General features: G+C 52.5%; 1 protein-coding gene across 5 annotated transcripts; it reads right to left on the reverse strand.

The window, feature by feature from the left end:
* Positions 1-4,986: 4,986 nt before the first annotated feature.
* Positions 4,987-22,532, reverse strand: LOC128900379 (cryptochrome-1-like). 5 transcript variants are annotated; one of them, XM_054181462.1, is made up of 13 exons: positions 22,370-22,532; positions 21,433-21,597; positions 18,369-18,638; positions 17,616-18,050; positions 16,523-16,639; positions 14,672-14,819; positions 13,951-14,091; positions 12,939-13,109; positions 11,787-11,927; positions 11,146-11,297; positions 9,253-9,350; positions 8,610-8,720; positions 4,987-5,950 (listed from the first exon to the last, which is right to left on the reverse strand). In XM_054181462.1, the coding sequence occupies exons 4-13, from the start codon at positions 18,026-18,028 to the stop codon at positions 5,787-5,789; spliced, it is 1,656 nt and encodes a 551-aa protein (XP_054037437.1). In that variant the 5' UTR covers positions 18,029-18,050; positions 18,369-18,638; positions 21,433-21,597; positions 22,370-22,532; the 3' UTR covers positions 4,987-5,786. The 5 variants fall into 5 exon arrangements, with proteins under 5 accessions (XP_054037437.1, XP_054037434.1, XP_054037435.1 ...); XM_054181459.1 differs by having other exon boundaries at positions 17,616-18,093; XM_054181460.1 differs by lacking the exon at positions 18,369-18,638.
* Positions 22,533-22,557: the final 25 nt, after the last annotated feature.

Genomic DNA, 22,557 nt, shown 5'->3' on the forward strand with positions numbered 1-22,557 from the left:
AAAAATCAGAATTGGACTAAAAGACGTGTGGACAGCGGGTGGAGGGCACGTGAGGGGTGGGTGTGTGGATCACAAGGGTGTCGTTGCCCAGGCATTTCTTTGTTCAGGGTCCCTGTCTTTGGAGGGACCCAGCCCGGGCTGTTCTTGCTGCAGCACCTTCCAATTAAATTAATTATTTTATGAAAACCAACGCCTGAGACTCTGCTGCGGAAAATGGAGGGTCAAGCCTGAAGAAGGAGGAAGAGCTCGGGAGTGAGTGCGTGCGTGCGACACCATGAACGCTCTGGGAGTGCTCAGGCAGCGGCTTCTCCTTTAACGGTGTTGTCTGGGGAACAGGCAGTTGCTCTTCACGCTCCCCAGCCTGCGAAGGTTCAAACGGTCACAGCACGCCGAGGAACCCGGCCCTTAACGTGCAGCCGGGCTCAGCTGAAGCTGTGAAACTGCAGTGCTTTGGGCTTGGAGTGAGTAACTTTCTTCCGAAAAGCATCATCCATAGGAAGCAGGGACGGGTGACTCCAAGTTCATGGTCAGCTCCAGGCTTGCATCAAACATCTCCCTGATGGTTCTTCGCTGCATAGTCCTCAGCCAGCTAGGACAGTGTCCTGGTTTGAGGTAAAACGGAACCAACTTTCTGTTCAGTAATTTTATTTCTTAGCTAGGCCTCTTCTAACCCTCTGAAACTAACAGTGTGTCGTGCCTAAAGTGGTTGGTTCAGAGTGATACGGCCAATGTCTACGGTTTGTGCCAAGGGATGGTACGCAGAGAGGCTCTTGCTTACACTTATGCTGTAACAACCGAGGTCAGCTAATTTCGTTATTTGCCCCGTTAGAGGGTTGGAAGCGGAAAAGCCTAGAGGGGTCCCACCTTTGGGAGGAGCGGACAGGAGAGGTGACCCCAAACTGACCAACAGGGGTGTTCCATCCCATCTGCCCCACGCTCGGTGTAAAAGCTGAGGGATTAAAGGGTCGGTCTCTTCCTTCAATGGACGATGTCCGAGGAGGACCCCGTCTGTTCATCTGCCTTTGATCCCCATCCGTGTGTTCCTGACTCCAGCTCTGGAACCCAGTTCCCACCCGCCGCTGAGTCCAGTCTGGGACTCCCCCAGTGCCTGCTGGTGACGTCATCCTGGGAGCTTGGTACAGTTTTGTATATATTGTATCTATTTCATTATTTTCCTTTTTATTTCATTATTAATATTTCATTAGAGTAGTTTAGTTTCTTCTAAACTCTTAAATCGCTTTACCTCTCCTCCTCCTCTCCGTGCACGAGAGGCTGGGGGGGAGCATCTGTCGCCGGCCATTGGCCGATTTGGCCAAAACCACAACAGTTTGCACGTACTGCTTTGCTGAAGTGAAGATGTTGGAACACAAATGCTTCAGCACTGAAAATGCAAGACAAATAAAGTCAGTCGCAGCTGCACTTCCCGGGCAGGGTTTGCTCTAGCAGATGCCATGCCTTGGTGTCACTTGGTTTGAGTGACACAGGACTAATTTGTCTTTTAACGCTTGGGAAAACTGCACTTTTAGAAGACTCTAGTGTCTGAATTCATGAAAATATTTACTCTATAGCCAGCTAGGCTATGTGCGATTCCAGGTCTCGGTGTTTTTGAGCTCACCAGGTGTGGGGACGAGGAGGAGCGAGACCCGGGCACTCGACCCAAGCTGCCAACGGGGTTATTTCATACCATGAACGGCACATTCAATAGAAATTAGAAAGTTTGCTGAGGAGTTCTATCTCTCTCTCTCTCTCTCTCTCTCTCTCCGCCTTGATGGCTGCCATCCTGAGTACTTCTTGCCCAGTGCCGGAGCCTTGAGTCCTTCCCTTCCTCCCAAAGCCGCAGCGCTCGCAGGGTCCCGCATCGGCCTTCCCTGTGGGGGACTCCCCCAGTGCCAAATTATTTTCGTTATTTGCCCCCAGTGCCTGCCGGTGACGTCATCCTGGGAGCTTGATACAGTTTTGTATATACTGTATCTATTTCATTATTTCCTATTTATTTTATTATTAGCATTTCATTAAAGCAGTTTACTTCCTCTGATAGAACGGGCTGAGTATAATCCTGGTATATTCCATATTAGTTTTGGGATCAATATTGGTTCTTTAGTGCTATTAATGTTAATTATCTAGTCTTATCCTATTAAATCAGTTTATATTTCTATCCTTAGCTTTCCTTGTTTTTTCCTGATTCCCCTTCCCAGCTGGGGAGGGGCCATCGGGTGACAGAACAATTGTCTAAATGACAATAAATTGTTGTGTGTTTCTCAAACCGTAACACCTGGAGATGACCTTATTGAGGTGAGGGGTGGAACTGCCCTCAGCTGTCACTCCTGGCAGAGACCCACCCATCACCTCCCAGGGAGAATTCCTCCAGGATGAGGTTATAGAGCAGCTCCTGGTCCCAGATAGTGACTGCAGCCCTTCGAACCAGCCCGTGAAGTTGGTTGAACCAGTGAACGATATCGGCAACGAAGGTTTCTTCAACAGCAAGGCAGGAAGCCGCGTCACCAAACCCCCTGGTGTCAAAAGGCTAAAGCGGCTCTGAAAACACCGCATCTGGTTGGGAAAGGTCCCCACCAAAGCAGAAGTCACCGCAGGCAACCAGATGACCTAATTTGGCCACCTACCTCTGGCACGATTCACCGCAGCATCGACTGTGCCACAAACCAAAGGAAATGAGATCAGAAAAGACGCCCAAAGCCTTAACTCACAACCCCCATAATGTAAACTGAAAAAGATGAGCCTCCTAAACAAGGAAGAATGAGGAAAAAATATCACCTGGACACACAGAGCGGCTTTTTGCACGTTGGAGAGGAGCGAGGGAGCCAAGGGAGGGGCAGGAGCGGTGAAAAAAAAAAAAAAGATATCAGTCAGCATCAGGCCCCTCTCTCTCCTGTGGTAAATGCAGTTAACGTGAGCCGGACTCAGCTGTTAGCACTGCCCAGCTAGGGGGGCTCTGCCCCACACCAGGAGTGCACAACGAAGACGCCATCACTCGTCTCCGTGCCCCAGGACTCAGGGATCTGCATCAGCAGAAATCCAGGTGCATGTTGCTGGCTCAAAATCTGACCAGTTCCACAGGGAAATACTGCTGCTTCCACAGTCCAGTTTCCCACAGCAGAGGAAAAGATGGAGAGGAATATTCTTTTTCGGTAATTCATTTTCACAGAACCAAAGAACAGTAGGGTGGGAAGGGACCTCTGGAGACCCAGTCCCACCCCCTGCCAGAGCAGGGTCACCCAGAGCAGGTGGCACAGGAACGCGTCCAGGGGGGGTTTGGGATGTCTCCAGAGACAGAGACTCCCCCACCTCTCTGGGCAGCCTGTGCCAGGGCTCTGCCACCCTCACAGGAAAGAGGTTCCTCCTCATGTTGAGATGGAACTTCCCATGGTCAAGTTTGTGCCCGTTGCCCCTTGTCCTGTCCCCGGGCACCACTGAGAAGAGCCTGGCCCCATCCCTCCTGACACCCCCCCTTTCAGTATTATCAGCGTTGATAAGGTCCCCCCTCAGTCGTCTTTTTTCCAGACTGAAGAGACCCAAATCCCTCAGCCTTTCTTCATCAGAGAGATGTTCCAGTCCCCTCAGCATCTTGGTGGCCCTTTGCTGTCCCCTCTCCAGCAGTTCCCTGGCCTTCTGCAACCGCGGAGCCCAGAACTGGCCCCAGTGCTCCAGCTGTGGCCTCCCCAGGGCAGAGCAGAGCAGAGGGGGAGGATGAACCTCCCTCCACCTGCTGGCCACGCTCTTCTTGATGGACCCCAGGATGCCATTGGCCTTCTTGGCCACAAGGGCAGATTGTTGGCGCATTTTTACTGAACAGGTCTTTTTGCCATGAGGGCACAAACTAGACCTTGGTCCTTCTGCTTCACAGGAACTTCTCCATTGCTACTTTGTCAGCCAGAAGCTCTACAAGAGCTCACTTGCCCTTGCCATTTCCTGCTCAAGCAGCGCTCCTACTCCTGCTTCAGCCCCTCAGCAGCCCCCAGCCCTACCCCTTCCAACCAAAGACCAGACCTTGTGGCTCCTTTGCAACAAAAGGCCTCCTAAAGAGGCCTTGATCCTCCTGGCTCCTTTGATGGCTGACCAGGGCCACCAACGCAGTTGGAAGTCTCTCCTCCTAGGGTGGATGCCACCCTGGCTGCCTGCACGCTCATGTCCAAAGTCATCTCCTGCACCACAATGTTAGAGGTGACGCTGAACAGCAAAAGACATTCGATGGCTGCTGGTGGTCCTGTCTTCTGCTCTACTAGGCTCTTTCCAGGGCTCTCAATGCAGCTCAGGTGACACAAAGCACTCCAAGATAAAGATGTTTTAGGTGGCTGAAGACCAGCCCATTTAGGAGCTGAAAGTAATGACTATGCCTTAAAACATGAGGCAAGAACCAGCTCTGCATTCCTGTGGCCACCTGCGCTGGGCTACAGCACTGCGAGCCGGAGGCAATAAATCCCCGTCAGCAGGAAGGAAAAACCCAATTAAAAAGACAATGGATGCCAGGAGGCTCCAGAGCAGCACTCATCATCCCCAAAGTAAGAAGCACTGCATTGGCCTTCGTCCCCTCATCATGGGTTCAGTAACAGCCTCTCATCCTGGTCGTCCTTGCAAAGCATGAGGCTTCCTGAAGAGCTAACACGTCGAGTAACATCAGCACCTCCGGGAGCTCGATGCAGGCTTGGCGCGGCAGGAGGCAACAACCAGCCTCTCGGATCCATCTGACAGTCCCTGCGGCGTTTGTATTTGTATCCTCGTGCCGTTGTGCCCTCAACCTGGCAGGTCCTGCACGTCACCAGCAGCGGTGGAAGGCGCTGTTAGGAGCAGTGTTTGGCCTCCTCCTGTTGCACTTGGGTCTTGTGCAGCTGCGGCGCCACGTCCACGGATGCTTCCAAAGGGGAGGAGTTTGGGAGCACCAGGTTGCTGCTGGAGTCGTCTTGCAGCCAGGTTTCCGTAGAGGACCGATGGAGGCCAACTGTGATAACAGATTGCTCTCCAGACCTTACATTTTTCCTGTCAGAAATCATTTTTATTTCTTTTAAAAACAAAAATAGTACCTACGGCAATTAAAAACCCCACTCCACCTCCCCCACCCTCACCAAAACCCCAACCATTACAAAGATCACTGACTAATCCAGCCTTGTAAAACTGCACAATGAGATGCTTCAACGGAAGGGTAACTTTTTACACGTGGTACATGACAGAAATAATACTTAGCCTACAGTTCTAGAGGAATTAGCCAAGAAGCAGAGTTAGGGTGAATGAAGCCGTACCTCAGCCCTAATTCAGTGAGAGATTTTGCAACGTTACCCTTAAAACGCATAAGGAATCTCATTTAAGTCATAAGAACTACAGACAACCTTACAAGGGGCTGGATTCTGCTGTCCCTCCCCAAACTGGGGACTGCAAGCACAAACTGTGAACTTAAAATCCCTAAATCGCTGTCTCTACAAGACAGGTAAAGCTTTTAACACTAACGCGTGAACACATTAATGTGCCTATATTCTTCAACTGACGTTTATCTGGTGTGTTGGAAAGACCGCTGTTTATCACTAAAGCTCTTTACACAGATGCACGAACATCGAGCGGATTTGAACGATACTAAACCACCACGTCTCGTCAAAAACAGTCACCTCTTGAATTTAGTCAACAGCTGGAACAGTTTGTAAACTGTTCACAGACGGACCATTTCATTTGAAATAACTGCACTAACAAACGCATTCAAGATCCGACACTTTTCCTGGCGGTCAGTTCACAAACCAGAGGCACCACCTGCAGGGCAATGCCCTGAGTGCAGTTTGTGCAGTTCAGCTGCCCTCTGGCTCTCCCTTCTTGCCATTTTTTCGTTCCCGATGGGTACTCCCTGACGGGATCTCGGTTTGTTCTGCCATCCTGGCCACTTTTCCTTTTGATACGTTTTCTTCAGAGCGGTCACGCTTTACCTTCATTTCCATTGGGTCGTCTGTATCATCTGTGGCAAGAAGGAAAGAAGAATTAAGGTTTGCGAGTCCTTCTCCGACTTCAGTGCAACAGCCCGCAATGACGGTGGTGGCTGAAGCTACAAAGTACAGCAGAAAATGCTTCTATTTACAGGCAACAAGAACAGCGGTGGCAGTAGGGGACTCTGGTTCTCCGATTTTGGTTTTCCAGATCTCCATCAGCAATCACAACATTTACTGCCCTTGTGGCCAAGAAGGCCAATGGCATCCTGGGGGGCATCAAGAAGAGTGTGGCCAGCAGGTGGAGGGAGGTTCATCCTCCCCCTCTGCTCTGCCCTGGGGAGGCCACAGCTGGAGCACTGGGTCCAGTTCTGGGCTCCCCGGTTGCAGAAGGCCAGGGAACTGCTGGAGAGGGGACAGCAAAGGGCTACCAAGATGCTGAGGGGACTGGAACATCTCTCTGATGAAGAAAGGCTGAGGGATTTGGGTCTTGCAAAAGACAACCGAGGGGGGACCTTATCAACGCTGATAAATACTGAAAGGGGGGGGTGTCAGGAGGATGGGGCCAGGCTCTTCTCAGTGGTGCCCGGGGACAGGACAAGGGGCAATGGGCACAAACTTGACCATGGGAAGTTCCATCTCAACATGAGGAGGAACTTCTTCACCCTGAGGGTGGCAGAGCCCTGGCACAGGCTGCCCAGAGAGGTGGGGGAGTCTCCGTCTCTGGAGACATCCCAAACCCGCCTGGACGCGTTCCTGTGCCACCTGCTCTGGGTGACCCTGCTCTGGCAGGGGGTGGGACTGGGTGATCTCCAAAGGTCCCTTCCAACCCCTGCCATTCTGGATTCTGTGATTCTGTGTACTGCGGGGTTTGTGCAAGAACCGTCAGCATACATTTGTTACATCTGGAACCTCCTGGATACGTTAGCATGCACAGGATTGGGAAAAATTAATTCCATCTGACCGTGGCAATTGAGGCAGGAATACTTAAGACTCCCCTCAGTTGCTACATGTTGGATTTCTGTAATAGAGAGGCTGCTACGGCGCACTGTTAAATACAAAAGCATCGCTTCACTGACAGTCCTGCAGAGGATTCCCCTGAGGCTAAGAGCTCAGCACAGGCCCTAGGATTTCAATTTTAAGAGCGCAGGTGCCGTAAGTGAAACATATGCGTGACTGGAAATACCTAATTAATTCAGGCTCCCCCAAAGTTTGAGCGTTCCAGCCTTACCTGATAATTACCAGTTTGTTATACATATGCTTAACCTATTTAGAAAACAAGGTCAAACAGTAAATTTCTTAGAGCAATTGAGCTCTCAAGGGCTTTTTGCTCATTAGCGGTCAGTGGGAATCTCAAATAATTTTGCCACGGGGCATGGTAAAAAGGACAAACAACGATGCTCTGGCTCGCAAGAGGCGCGGGCAGAGCTGCAGAGATTTCTGCGCCTTGGAGATGCACCTGGCTTCCCTGGGGGCTGGGGCGTCTCTTTGTGCAGACCTCCAGAAGGTAGAGAAGGTCTGCTTTTGGGCAGGCATTCCTCCAGCAGGCAGAAGCAAGCTCCCATCCTGCAAGGGCAGCCGGAAGGGAAGGGACACTGCTCAACGTCTGGTTTTCCCTCTTGGGACACCATCTTAACAGTAACTAGAAAAGCAGCGCACGGTGTTGGGAACCAAGAGGAAAGAAGTTGGTAGTGTGGGATTGAGCGCACCCTCAGCAAGTTTGCTGACGACACCAAGCTGTGTGGAATGGTCGACACGCTGGAGGGAAGGGATGCCATCCAGAGGGACCTTGAAGGCTGGAGAGGTGGGCCCGTGCAAACCTCATGAAGTTCAACCAGGCCAAGCGCAAGGCCCTGCACCTGGGTCATGGCAATCCCAGGCACAAATGCAGGCTGGGCGGAGAACGGCTGGAGAGCAGCCCTGAGGAGAAGGACTTGAGGGTGCTGGTGGACAAGAAGCTCAACATGAGCTGGCAATGCGCGCTTGCAGCCCAGAAAGCCACCTGCACCCTGGGCTGCATCAAAAGAAGTGTGGCCAGCAGGGCGAGGGAGGTGATTCTGCCCCTCTGCTTCGCTCTGGTGAGACCCCACCTGGAGTACTGCGTGGAGCTCTGGAGCCCTCAGCACAAGAAGGACACAGAGCTGTTGGAGTTGGGCCAGAAGAGGCCATGAAGATGATCAGAGGGCTGGAGCCCCTCTGCTGTGAGGACAGGCTGAGAGAGTTGGGGGCTTCAGTCTGGGGAAGAGAAGGCTCCGGGGAGACCTTCCAGCCCCTTCCAGTCCCTAAAGGGGGCCTACAGGAAGGATGGGGAGGGACTTTGGAGCAGGGAGTGTAATGATAGGACAAGGGCGAATGATTTCAAACTGAAGGAGGGGAGATTTAGATTAGATATTAGGAAGAAATTCTTTGCTGTGAGGGTGGTGAGGCACTGGAACAGGTTGCCCAGAGAAGCTGTGGCTGCCCCATTCCTGGAGGGGTTCAAGGGCAGGTTGGACGGGGCTTGGAGCAACCTGGGCTGGTGGGAGGTGTCTCAGCCCAGGGCAGGGGGGTTGGAACTAGATGGGCTTTAAGGTCCCTTCCAACCCGAACCATTCTGTGATTCTACGAAATCAACACAAAACCAAAGCCCAAAGCCGGTGACGGCCTCTGCATCGCAGTCCACCAAACATCCAGCGCTGCAGCCCCTCTTACCTCTGGTGAGCTGGGCTGTTCTGGGCTGCTCCTCTCTCACCTGTCTCATCAGCTGCAGGTTGTGATCGCTGGCTTCCTTGTGGTTCACCATGGGGAAGGGGTAATCGCGACCTGGTGGGACACAGAGGCAGCAGCTTTTACAGAACTAACAAGGACAATGCGCTGGATTTGCACCGGGGCAAACGCTGGCAGCCTTTCTTAAAATAAACGGCATCTAAAGTAGACCGCGTGACCCGCTCTTCAGAAGTGTCTGTTTCTCTCCATCAAAGAGTAAGAGCTCCCATTTGGCCACAAGTTTATAACAGGCTTCAAAGATGCATTAGAGCAAGTGTAAAAGCACAAGATGTTCCGATACTATTTAAAGACAGCTGAGCATCCCAGACAGATAAGTGCACAGGCAACAACTTACAGCGATACGACAGTTTTAGGACATGCAGTTGAGGCAAAAATACATACTCTGAGATTATTCTCCGGTAAAAAACTTGAAAGGAGAATTGACAGAAGGTAGACTGCTGGATTAATCCATTTTCAGAAGATAAATGCATGGCTTGTGTTGGAAGTGTGACGCTTCCAGCTCATGCATGTAATTATTTTGGACAGTTAGCAGCAGCAAAACCCTTAGCGAGGCATCCGAATGAATCACCTATGATACACCCCGCTTGCTTCTGCTCCTCTTCAGAGGCCGTCCAGGGCTCGTAGATGTACTTGGAGGGAAAGTTCTTTAGTATAGGCAAGTATTTCCTACAAAACAGGAATAATATGGGCTTTTATAACCCTGCAGATAAACACTCATACCTTTAAGAGAAGTGTAAACCAACCTACGCCATGTTAATTCTTGGTGATTGTATTGATACAACAAGCCATGGAAAAGTTCTGATTCATTTTGCACCAAAAAAACCCAAAAACCAACCGGTTTATGTTCTGAAACTTCCATAGGGTGATATCTTCCAAAAGTTAATTTTATAGAAAAGCATAAAGGAGTTGATTTAAACATTACTTCGGTTTTGACTTCATCCAAAATATTTAGTGTTTTTAACATTTTCACTGACATTTCATCCTCAATTCTAGTAAATTTCAAAAACAAACTAATGAAAAAAAAATCTAAAAAATTCCTACAGAACGGGAAAGTCATTTTCTGCCCCAGTCTGTCAGGTACATCGGCACAGGCTTCCCCTCAACAAGAAGTTCAACCAGGCCAAGTGCAAGGTCCTGCACCTGGGTCATGGCAATCCCAGGCACAAATGCAGGCTGGGCGGAGAACGGCTGGAGAGCAGCCCTGAGGAGTGGACTTGGGGGTGCTGGTGGACAAGAAGCTCAACGTGAGCTGGCAATGCGTGCCTGCAACCCAGAAAGCCAACCGCATCCTGGGCCGCATCAAAAGAAGCGTGGCCAGCAGGGCGAGGGAGGTGATTCTGCCCCTCTGCTTCGCTCTGGTGAGACCCCACCTGGAGCGCTGCATCCATCTCTGGAGTTCTCAGCACAAGAAGGACACAGAGCTGTTGGAATGGGTCCAGCAGAGGGCCACAAAGATGATCAGAGGGCTGGAGCCCCTCTGCTGTGAGGACAGGCTGAGAGAGTTGGGGGGGTTCAGTCTGGGGAAGAGAAGGCTCCGGGGAGACCTTCCAGCCCCTGCCAGTCCCTAAAGGGGGCCTACAGGAAGGATGGGGAGGGACTTTGGATCAGGGAGTGTAATGATAGGACAAGGGCGAATGATTTCAAACTGAAGGAGGGGAGATTTAGATTAGATATTAGGAAGAAATTCTTTGCTGTGAGGGCGGTGAGCCCCTGGCCCAGGCTGCCCAGAGAAGCTGTGGCTGCCCCATCCCTGGAGGGGTTCAAGGCCAGGTTGGACGGGGCTTGGAGCAACCTGGGCTGGTGGGAGGTGTCCCTGCCCAGGGCAGGGGGGTTGGAACGAGATGATCTTTAAGGTCCCTCCCAACCCGAACCATTCTATGATTCTGTAAGACACACAGCGAGCCAGGATGCGAGGAAGAGGAGGAGTGGGGAAGTGGAGTTGTTTGCTCAGACATCAACACAGCCTGCTCCAACTGCAGTCAGCGGCAAAATCACCCACTGCTTGTGAGGACGCCCGTCAGTACCTCATCCAGAGAGAAGGAAACTGGGACTTTGAAGCCAAGAGGACTCACTCAGAGTGGGAAATAAAACTGAAGTGTCTGAAATGAATCAACCCGCCTACAAAACCAAGAAACACTGCACTGACTGGAGTAGAGGGAGCTGTGGGAAGTTTTACTCAAGTCCTTTCGAAAGAGGAGTCAGCCTAGTGATGGAACACGGTGCTGGAGCCGACAGCTGCTCACAAATCAGTCCGCAGCCCTGCTCACTCACCACCTCTGCAACCATGGGCATGTCTCTTTGCTTCTCTGTGCCTCAGCTTCCTTATGTGTTAAACAAAATAATTGCTAGCAGCCCTGTTTCATGGGGGTTTATGTTTCAAACAGACCGAGTTCACCAGCTCCTGCTGTAGGAGGAGCCAGGGAAGCGGTAACGGAGCGGACGGTGCCGCGTGTGGCCCTACCTGATGTACTGCCCCTCGGGGTCCGTGCGCTTCCCAAAGCGGACGGGGCAGAAAATCCGCGTGTACTGGTGGAAGAACGCGCTGGCCGACAGCCACATCCAGTTCCCTGCGTTGATGCTGTAGTCGGCGTCTAAAAGCAGCTCTTCAAACACCTGCGCTTGAATGGGATGGGAACAGAAAGAAAGAAACACCCCTGAGCTGGCTGCCTTCGTAGCAAAAAAAAAAAAAAAAAAACAGACAGGCTGGGAGACAAAGGGTGAAGCTTGGCACTGTGCTGGTCCGGGCTACCCTTCTCACAGGGCAGAGGGAAGGCTCTCCAGCAGGACAGTTTGCCAGAAGGAAGCCAGAGCAGGACCCAGTGACAGAGCAACCCAAAGCCCAAAGGTCTGCCTTTGAGGCCTGCTGCAGGCTGAGCAGGTCTCCAATATCCGAAATCATCAACCCTTGGGGATGGGAACGACCTCTCACCGCTGCGTTGCAGCGCAGCAGGGCTCACACTCGAGCGAGAGACCACGCGATCTCTAGCGAGGCTCAGTATCGAAGCGCTGCTCTACAGAACCACCTCCCGCTGCCAGGCCCCCGCTCTGCGGGGGTTTCTCAAGGTCAGCCAGAACACAGAAAACCAAAACGTGAAAGTGAACCTTCATTCCCTCTTCCCAGCTGATCCAAAGGTCCCCTCGCGTCAGGAAGCAGGCAACAGCATGCCGAGCAAGGTGATGGATCCAGCCTTCCTGGCGCAGCTGGGTCATAATTGCGTCGATCCACGGGAACCCCGTCTGTGCCTGCAGCAGAAAATAAAAATAAGCCTTCCCGCATGAAACTTCTTTCACAGAATCACAGAATGGCCGGGGTTGGAAGGGACCTCTGGGGATCACCCAGTCCCACCCCCTGCCAGAGCAGGGTCACCCAGAGCAGGTGACACAGGAACGCGTCCAGGCGGGTTTGGGATGTCTCCAGAGACGGAGACTCCCCCACCTCTCTGGGCAGCCTGTGCCAGGGCTCTGCCACCCTCACAGCAAAGAAGTTCCTCCTCATGTTGAGGTGGAACTTCCCATGGTCAAGTTTGTGCCCGTTGCCCCTTGTCCTGTCACCGGGCACCACTGAGAAGAGCCTGGCCCCATCCTCCTGACACCCCCCCTTTCAGTATTTATCAGCATTGATAAGGTCCCCCCTCAGACATCTTTTTTCCAGACTGAAGAGACCCAAATCCCTCAGCCTTTCTTCATCAGAGAGATGTTCCAGTCCCCTCATCACCTTGGTAGCCCTTTGCTGTCCCCTCTCCAGCAGTTCCCCGTCCTTCTGCAACCGCGGAGCCCAGAACTGGCCCCAGTGCTCCAGCTGTGGCCTCCCCAGGGCAGAGCCGACGGGGAGGATGAACCTCCCTCCACCTGCTGGCCACACTCTTCTTGATGGACCCCAGGATGCCATTGGCCTTCTTGGCCACCAGAGCACATTGCTGGCTCATGGGCACCCTGATGTCCACCAGGACTCCCAGGTCCCTTTCCACAACGCTGCTCTCCAGCAGGTCACCCCCAACCTGTCCTGGTGCAGGGGGTTATTCTTCCCCAGGTGCAGCACCCGACACTTGCCCTGGTTGAATTTCATAAGGTTTCTCTCCGCCCAACTCTCCAGCCTGGCCAGGTCTCTCTGGATGGCGGCACGGCCTTCTGCTGTGTCAGCCACCCCTCCCAGGGCTGTAGGCCCCACCTCAAACAGACAGCAGGGAACAATCCCAGAGCAACAGGAAAAACTCTAAACTGAAATGCAGCAGTTGTAGCAATGCGTCCTCTTACTGTTTTCCACTTGTGGAGCCTCTCTGCGTCCTCATACCAACTGATCTGAAGGCAGATGGGGTTCCCAGCCATTCTGGTGAAGTTTGGTGTTGCTGATGCCACTGTGTAGAAGAATTCTCTCCATAGAAGCTGCCCTTGGAGTGACACTGGGGGCAGAGAGTGATGCTTGGCCTGCAAAGGACACGAGGTGAACGCTTCGGTTCATACGTACTGTTGCAGTCTCACTCGTTTTTTGACCGTCAGGCCCATAAAGTAAAGATTCATCTAACTACACTACTGGCTTCATGGCACTTTACCACGAAAGCCAGAGAAATCAAAGCTCTGAAGCAATGCTGTACGCCCAAAAGCAAAGCCGAACTCTGTCAGACATCAGCGTCACCTCAGACATTCTCCATCTGCCTTCCAAAATGGTGTCACGCTGGGACTTCTTAAACCAAACGTGTTCATGAACATATTAACTGCTCGGCTAGCTGAGTTCAGGTGGCTCAGCCACCTCTCAAGAGATAAGAAGGAGGTTCAGGGAGACCTTGCTCTTCTTGGCTTGGTTTCAACCACACTTTTTAAGAGTCAAACAAGTTTTCAGAAGCCGGCTTTGGCTTATGCTGTAGTTAAAACTCGTCTAAGATGAAAATAGATGCTTTCTGAAAACAAAACTGCTTGAACAGGCTAAACTGATCAAAAACTTCACTTCGACACCAGGCAGACGCCTTGAACTCCTTGAATTTTAGGGAGGTTTTCCTGGGCTTTCCTGCAACTTCCAGGTCTCACTGCTCCCTATTTATTGTATTTCTAAGACTTGATCGGGAAAAGCTGTTTACGTTCCCCGGTGTTTCACACAACATACAAAACCACTCACAGATTTCACAAGATGCTGTGAGAAGACATTAGCAAAGTAACATTTTCTGATACACCAGGTCTCTCCCAAGATGATCCGAGTGTTAAATCCTAGCCTCACATGCCAGACACGTGAGAGTTCTGGATTTGCTTAACCATGACCAATTATTTTTCTTACCTGAGCGTAGATGTTTGACAACCTATAAAAAAAGGTGCGAACTGACAGGCAGCCCATACTGAAATACGGGCTCAGGCCCGTGGTGCTTGGAAGCAGTGAATTTGGGACTGTTCTCGGTTTAGTAAAACTGGCCACCCAACCCTAGAATGAAAACATAAATCCAGGTTCAGGCAGAACACGGTGACAAACGTCCAGCTAACGAAAGAGAGGAAAAAAAACCTCTTGGCAATTGGCTTCTACATCACAATGTCCCACAGGGAAAATACTCCCACCGCCCATCCACCCACAAATGCCACCATCAAGGACAACATCATCTTGAGACCAGGCCGCCATCTTCCCCCAAGATTTCCAAATACATAGACCACCTCCAAGCCCAAGGTCAAGGCCACGTCCCACCCACGGGTGCTGTGAAGCTCTGCCCTCCCCAGAGTGCCGGGGGATTCTGTAAACCAGGGAACTGCTCTCTTGGTCCAAGAGCACCACATTGAAGATCTTTTCCACTTTACGAAATTGGGAGCGGGTAAAGCATCCGCTTAAAAGTGGCCGGCACGAAGGCAGGCTCGGCTGCCAGGAGCTGAACCCCAGTGGGGAAAAACGCAGCTGGAGCTGGAACAGGCTGAGCAGCTTCTCGAGGTCCAGACACAACCAGACATTAAAGGAGGACACTAACCTCAGCCCACCTCGAGCCACCAGCATCACCCATGTAAAAATCAAGGCTGACCTGGTCAGTCAAGTGTTGCTCCAGGCGCTGTAGCCCTTCGGTCTCCCCTCCTCTCCAGGGGGAAAGGCTCTCCGGAGGGATCTTCAAATCCACGGGGAGAGGCACCCTGTAACCCTCAGCCAGGCCTGGGTCAGGGGGCCTACATCTCCTAATGTGAGAGAGAGGCCTCTTTCAAAGGGGGAACCGGAGCCAGAAGAGGGAGGAAGACCCCCGCCCATTGCACAGGCCAAGATCTCCTCTGTCGTGGCACAGCCAGAGCACAGGGGGAACCAAAGCACAGCCAGAACCCCCAGGCTGCACTCTCCCTGGGGAAGAAAGAGCTCGTCCTGCAATCGCTCCGGGTAATTCTAGCCTGAATTGGGGGAAGAGGAACGGACCCACCAAATTACAGCGGTCAGAGCAGTCGCTGCAGCCCCCCCAGCTCAGACGTCCCTCTCGCTTCCCATCCCCTACTCGGAGGCGCCTCCTCTCCTTCCCCCAGCTGCCTCATCCATCCCGGGGAGGGAGCCAAGAGCCTCCTCAGACTCTAAACGGGGCACTGCTGCTGCCTCCACCGCTCCAGCTCCCGTGCCTCTGGGGAAAGGTCGCTCTGAGAGAGGTTTTGTAAGGGAGGAGGCAGAATAGCCCCCCTGGGCCACCTCCCAGCCAAGGTGGGGGCTCCCCGAGCCCACGCCTCTGAGCAGCCCCCCCCCATCTCCTCTGCAGCCTCAGCTGCTGAGGCTTCCCCAAGGTCTCTGCCCCCTGTGAGGCTGGAACAGCACCAGGGTATGTTTTTTACCCCCCTGTAAAACACAGAGGAGGTTCAGGGAAGCGTCAGTGGTATGCAGGCTTCTCAAAAACCACGAATGAACTCAAGAGATCAAGAGAGATCTTTCTGCTTACCTGGAAAAACTGAGCTCAGCTCTGTTGCAGACACCTACAGAAGAAGGGGCCAGTGCAGCTCTCAGAGCATAACAGAGGCCTGCTGGGAAGCATGTCAACCACTTATCTCTCATCATCATTAATTTGAAAAGTGTAAAGAAACAAATTAGGGGGGAAAAAAAAGGAAAAAGAAAAAAACAAAAAAACAAAAAACAGTGCAAGAAAAAAAATACAGGAACTGATCTATCCCAGTACTTACATGGGTCTTATAATGGGATTATCCGAGGACAAAATTCAGGAATTAATGGGATTCCCACAAGATGGGAAAACCCAAGCCTGGGTTACGGACACAGAGCTGAGGCCACGCAGGAGGCGCCTGGCACAGACGCCCCAAGGATCTGCAGTCCCATCCCCAGTGGCCACCTCTCTCCTACCCCAGCCTTACCTCCCTTCGGATCACTGACCTCTCCTCATGCAGAGCTAATCATAAGACATCCTTGACTCTGAGCTTCTTCTCAACTCCCAGGAGACATGAGCTCCGTCCCTCCTTCCCACACAGCAGAGGGGAGGAGAGAAGAGATTTAAAGCCAGAAGGGAACAGTATGATTATTCCACCAAACTTCCTGCATAAAAAAACCTATAGTGGTTCATCCAATTCCTGCCCTACATCTCGATTTGAGAGGAATCTAGAACATGCCTTTGAGAAAGAGACTTGTCATTCCTTAGTGATTCCTCTGTTAAACTTTTACATATCTTAAAAGTTTGTCTCGATGTGCCTTGCAAGTTTGAAGTCTTTGGACCGTGCCACCTCTCATCTGCTCTCCCCTCCCAACAGCAGAGTCACATCCCCTGTAAATAAAAGCAATAACCCTCCGTGCATAGACATAATGCAACATAACAGCCGAAACACCCCATCAGCGTTTGGCCCTGGCTCTTTTTTGGGGCAGAGAAAAGGAACCTGCAGTTCCCTGCTGGCTAGCTGGTACTTACTGGAAGTCTTCAGCGGTGAGGTTTCGGACAGGCACCTCAGGGTCGCCGAGCAGAGACAGAATGTGAAGGAACCTCTTGTACGTTAATGGGGGAGTGCCACCATTCAGGTCCAAAATCCTAAATAAAACAAGATCATTTTTCAACATAATGTAAAGCAAGAAGGAAGCTGGAGCTGCCAGTGGATAGGAAGGTGACAGCAGAGGCTGGAAAAGCCCCAGTTTGTGCAACTGGATGTGGAAATTACAGATTTTACAAGTAAAACTTCCCTGAGTGAACACACATCCGTCCCGAGAGCAGACTCTCGAAACCCGAGACAACAAAACTGGGACTGGGATGCCAACGATGGCTTCAACTTGGGCGGCTCTGCAGAGCCAGACATCGCCAGGACTGCCCAGAGGAAGGTGCAGGACACCTCTGGGGCTGCCAGAGGGAGACCGATCACAAAAAACAGCTTCAGGGCACTAAAAGATTCTTTTATGTGAGCAATGACCTGTGCAAACAGACAGCTTGAATTCAAGATGGCAAGTTATCCATTCATTTATGTAAATTAGGGGCTTCCCAGGACTGTACTGTTAAGGCTGTTTTAGCTACTACTGATTACCACCCCCTTATTATTAATTTCAATATCTTCAGTCATTCAGCCCTGAATACCAGCTCGGATCCAAGTGTATCCAGACACCAGTGAAAGTCCATTAGAAAGATTAAAAAAAAAATCTGGCAAAAAAAATTATATAGAAGTCCTATTAAATGCGTTCAATAATTTATTCCACTCTGTTTAAAAGAGCAGCTATTGTACGTTTTGAAGTGAATTAAACTGCCCAAAGGGAAAAAAATTAACAAGCTCTTTAGTCTCAGATCACAGCCCAAGATCCTAACGCCTGTGCAACCCTCCAAAATCTCTTCTGCTACTTCCAGCAGACCAACACAGGAAAAAATCTCCAGCAAACAGAGCTATGTCCATCTCAGATAGCCCAATTTTCTCAAAAGGAACACATTAGGATCTGGAAGGACTAAGATACTTGGCCTGATGCTTGCTAAATCTAAAATAAACCTTCCTGGAGACACCTCACTGGTCTTTGGGGTAATCACATACCGTTTGGTATCGTAAAGACTGTGGCCCACCAGAGAAAGCACCTCAAACCCCAGCTCTTCTCCCAGACATCGTATCTTGGCCTCCATCTCCTTGTAAAACGGTTCCATCTCCGCATCCAGAGTCACTTGTGTGATATTCCACTTCTGGATGTGATCCCGAAGAACGGACTCGTACTCTCCTTGAATAACCAACAAGCAAGAGCCCAGTTGACACAAGTTCTTCTGGAGATCCTCCAGGGACTGCAGCAGAAAATGCCACCGCAGGGCCCCTATGTGCATCACGGACGTCATGAACTTTCTGTCCAGGATGTAGACGGGGAAGAGGACCTCCGAGGACTCCAGCGCAGCCAGCAGTGTTGGGTTGTCATGAAGCCGAAGTCCCTTTCGGAAAAGATGAATGGTGCGATGCGGCATCCTGGCTCTTCTTACCAGAACTCTGAGAGAGGAAGGGAACCGTTGGCTTTGGGGATACACAATCCCTGTTAAAGAACAAGGTCAATTAGCAATTAGAAACGGAGCTGCAAACAGCCCCCATGTCTTTTTACTGCCAATCTCTTCTGCGTTTTGGTAAATCTTCGTCAGAGAGAAAAGCAGAAGCAGGACCAAACCGCTCTTCTCAGGCTCCTCTGCCAGGTCCCACCATCCAGCAGCTGTATCACCACCCTGCTCCACAGAGAACGGCCTCTTCCCCAAAGGAGTCACGCAAGTCCTTAAGTTAAATCCCTAAATTAAATTACATCCCAACAGTGCTCACCAGCAGGAAGGAATCAAAACAGACGAGAGCTGCCAGAGGTCCATTTACTGCAGAAACACTTTACCACCCCATCAGCAAACCCTCCGTAAGTCAACAGCGAGAAGATGACGGAGGGAGCTCTGTCTCCGTTTGCCCGCAGCAGGCTGCGGGGAGAACAGCTCATCGGAGACCTGAACCGGCCCTCGCTTGGGCACTGAAAAGCCTTTTCTGGATTTCAGCAGGAGCCATCTGAAAGACACGGCGTGTTTCCTCGCGAACAGACTGTTAAGGCTGCCAGGTGAAACAAGGCATCATGCTTTGAGAAACCCATAACAATTTATTGTCGTTTAGACAATTATTCTATCACCCGATGGCCCCTCCCCACCCTGGAAGGGGAATCAGGGGGAAAAAAAGGAAACACAAAGGTTGAAATATAAATAGATTTAATAGGATAAGACTAAATAATTAACATTAGTAACACTAAAGAACCAGTATTGATCCTGATACCAATATAAAATACACGAGAACTGTACTCAGCCCATTCCATCAGCAGGAGCCGTGTGCTCCCCGCAGGGATGGCCGATGCAGGACCCTGCGAGCGCTGTGGCTTCGGGAAGAAGGGAAGGGCTCAGGGCTCCGACACCGGGGCGAGGAGTGCTCAGGATGGCAGCCATCAGGGGGGAGAGAGGGAACTCCTCAGCAAACTTTCTAATTTCTATTGAATGTGCCATTCATGGTATGAAATAACCCCGTTGGCAGCTTGGGTCGAGTGCCCGGGTCTCGCTCCTCCTCGTCCCCACACCTGGTGAGCTCAAAAACACTGAAGCCTTGAATCGCACGTAGCCTAGCAAATATTTTCATGAATTCAGACACCAGGGCCTTCTAAAAGTGCAGCGTTCCCAAGCATTAAAGAGAAATTTTTCCTGTGTCGCCCAAACCAGGACACAAGGGAAAGCAAAGCACAGCCCAACCAACACCGAAACAGGAGCATAATATCTCAATCCATCAGTTTGCTGTAGTTTTTATCCACCTTTCCTAACGCCAGGAGACCTCGTGGTGCTTCCAGGCGTCAGGAGAAAAACCCTTCTCTCTCCATAGCAGAGCCGGGTGGTGATAACTGCAGAAAACTAATCTTTTTCTAAAATGGGGCTGCTGTACGGATTAGCACACATTAATTTGATGGGCAGGAGGCCGGATCTTGGCTCTCCGTCTGGGGTAGCTCGGGGAAGAGCCTGAGAAGCTGCCCCACAGCTGCTGCTTGCTCTGCTCACAGGGGACGGATCTAGCAGACGGCAGCAAACAGAAAGGACGAGCCCAGCTGCCACCTTGTGTTTGTACCAAACCCAGCGACGTCTCCCCACCTCGCCCTCTCCCACGGCGAAGGGGGGAAGCTCAACACCCACCTCCAATCCGGGTCCACACCCGCGTCCGATTCAAGCGTTACCACCCAGAGAAGAATTAAGAGATTAGGGATTAGCAAAGAACCAAACAACAATCTCTCATCCAGTTCAGCTCTTCCAGCCAAACTGCTCCGCTCACACCCTCCCAAATGGCTGCAAGAGGTGATCCGGCCCCTTGTCCCCGCACGACCCACAATCAACAGCTTTTATTATCATAAAAGATAATTTTCCTTGACCTGTCCCCAAAAACGCTCATCAGCGTCACCGAGACAAACCCAGCTGCGCTCCCAGGCTGTGACACAGCCCGTCGCAACCCCCTGATAAGTGAACCCGGCAAATTCACGGCAAAAAGCGCAGGGTTTGGGGCTTTGCGGGGTGCTCTGCCTCGCGCCCCGGCTCCGGCACCGCCCTGCCCACACCTCCCAGGAGAACAGGAAAAACAAGGCGACTCTCCTGCTGCTCTGGGGAGCACCCAGATGGCACTTTGGGATAAAAAAAAAAAACATGCAAAGGGTGCTGGATGAGCCCCCTGCATCCTGTGGCGGGAGCACAGGACCAGCCTGCACCAGCCGGCCTCACCGAGGGGCTGCCCTGAGCCCAGGGCTCCAAGGCCCCACATGGCCTTTGGGGCCATCCCAAGCTCTGCGGCCCCACAGTCTGCAGGGCCACCCCAAATCCAGGGCCCCATAAAGCCCACAGGGTCACCCCAAAGCCAGTGCCCCACAGCCCCAGGCAGCCTGTGGAGCCTCACAGCCCCACACAGCCTCGAGGACTGGTCTGAGCCCAGGGCTGGGCAGCCTGGGGGGGGTCTTCTCATACAGCCTTTGAGTACTCTGCCATCTCAGGACACAACCTATGGGGCCCTACACCCCCACACAGCCTATGGGGCCACCCTGAGCCCAATGCCCCATACAGCTTGTGGAGCAGCACCAAACTTGGGGTCCCACATAGTCCATGGGGCCAGCCCAAGCCTGGGGGCTCCCAGCCCATGGGATGGCCCCAAGCCCAGGGTGTCCCAGCGGGGGTCCAACCCAGACCTTCCAGCGGTGCCATCCCCTGCAGGGCCAGTGGGGCACAGCCGTGGGGAGTGGGGACACACCAGAGCAGGGACTGGGAGCAGGGCAGGGGGACACCAGGCCAGGGCTAGAAGGGAAGAGGGTTAGGGGTAGCTCTGGGGATCCCAGCGCAGGGGACTGGGGGAATCGGAGCTGGCGGGGAGTAGGGGTTCCATTAAAAGGGACTGGGGCACACTGGGGAGCAGCTGAGCCCAGAGCCAAGGGGGTGTCAGCGCTGGGTGGGGAGCTGGGACCCACCAATGGGTGGGAAGGATGGGTGGTGTCGGAAAGGAGGTGGTGGCTCAACACCAAGGGACGGCACCCTCAGATGCTCCAGCCCCGCCAGGAGGAAGGGGAAGATCCTCTGGGGTGGGGGAAGGGAGAGCAGGCACCGTCTGTTGGCAGATGTTGTATTAGGATTTATCTTCAAAGTCTCCATGAACGGGTGGCTTGAGGCCGTTCCCCCAGCAAGGCCGGGCAGGCGCCCTGCCACGTCTGTGCCACGTCTGCTCATCAAAAATCAACCAGCGCGGGCAGAAAATACACCTCGCACCTGCTGCATCCCCACCCTTGGGGAGAGGTACAAGACGGAAAGCAGGGAAACCCCCAAATCAGCCAACAGGGCCTTACCTCAAGGGTTTACCTGGCTGATGCACTGGGATCTTTACACGTTACCCCGAGAAGAGGATGCCAGGCAAGCGTCGATCATGGCTCTGCCGCCAGAAAGCATTTCTCTCTGCGGGCAGAGATGTGCTGGAGGGATGCGGCCGTCGTCAGAGCGTCACCATCCTGTTCCTACAAGCATTGGGAAATCAGTCGCCCGGGTTTAAACACTCCTAAATAGCGTAAATCCACGCATCGAGGTGGATTCCGCACCAAGGACGGTTTGAGCGACGTGAGGTTTTGTGTAATTCCTGCGCGCGGAGGAGGGCGGATGGGGCAAGACGGGGCACGCAGGGGCTGAGGAAGGCGCAGGGAAGGGAAACTTTTAACAGTTTAATTTCCTCTGCGGGCACTCTCGATTGTCCAGTTAAGTCAAACCACGGATATTCTCCTTGACTATAAGCCTGGCTGCTTAGGAAGCGACAGTAATGCAATTATAAAGCTTTAAATACACCTGTCAGCCAGCTGGAAAAAGCAGCCTCGTGACTGCCCTCTGAAACTGCAGCCTGGGCTTTTGAAGCAGAATAATTATCACCATCAAGTTGCTTAATGGTATTCAGACTTGACAGGCTGGAGAACAATTCCTCAATTGGGATTTAAGAAGAACCCCAGTCTTTTGGATTAATTTGGTTACATTATCCCAGCCTGCACATCGAGCCAGACCTGAGGCTGCTGTCAGCCCAACACCTCCGCCTTATTTCCTCTTGTTCTGGTAGCTTAGGTGATAAATATATAGCACTTGATACAAGAAAATGACATTTTAAGTCGCACCAGGAATAGGGACCCAAAACCACCCGCCTGAAGGAGCTTGGCCGGCGCTTCCCCAGCAGGGGAGCCCGTGTGGGGTCCTCAGGCGGGCGGGGGGTGAGCGGCCCGGCCCCCAAAGCCCGCGCTCCGCCTTTACCTCCTTCCCCGCGGCCCGTGGTTCCTCCCGGAGGCCGGCGCCCAGCCCCTGGCCTCGCCATGCCCCGTTACACAACGCCGGCCGGGGGCGGAGAGGCGGGGCCGGGCCATGGGGCCGGGCCCGCCTCAGGCCCCGCTCCCCCGCCGTCCTGTCAGCGCCGCGGCTCGCCCCGCACTGCGCAAGCCACG

The sequence above is a fragment of the Rissa tridactyla genome, chromosome 21 (genome assembly GCF_028500815.1).
Source record: "Rissa tridactyla isolate bRisTri1 chromosome 21, bRisTri1.patW.cur.20221130, whole genome shotgun sequence".
NCBI lineage: Eukaryota > Metazoa > Chordata > Aves > Charadriiformes > Laridae > Rissa > Rissa tridactyla.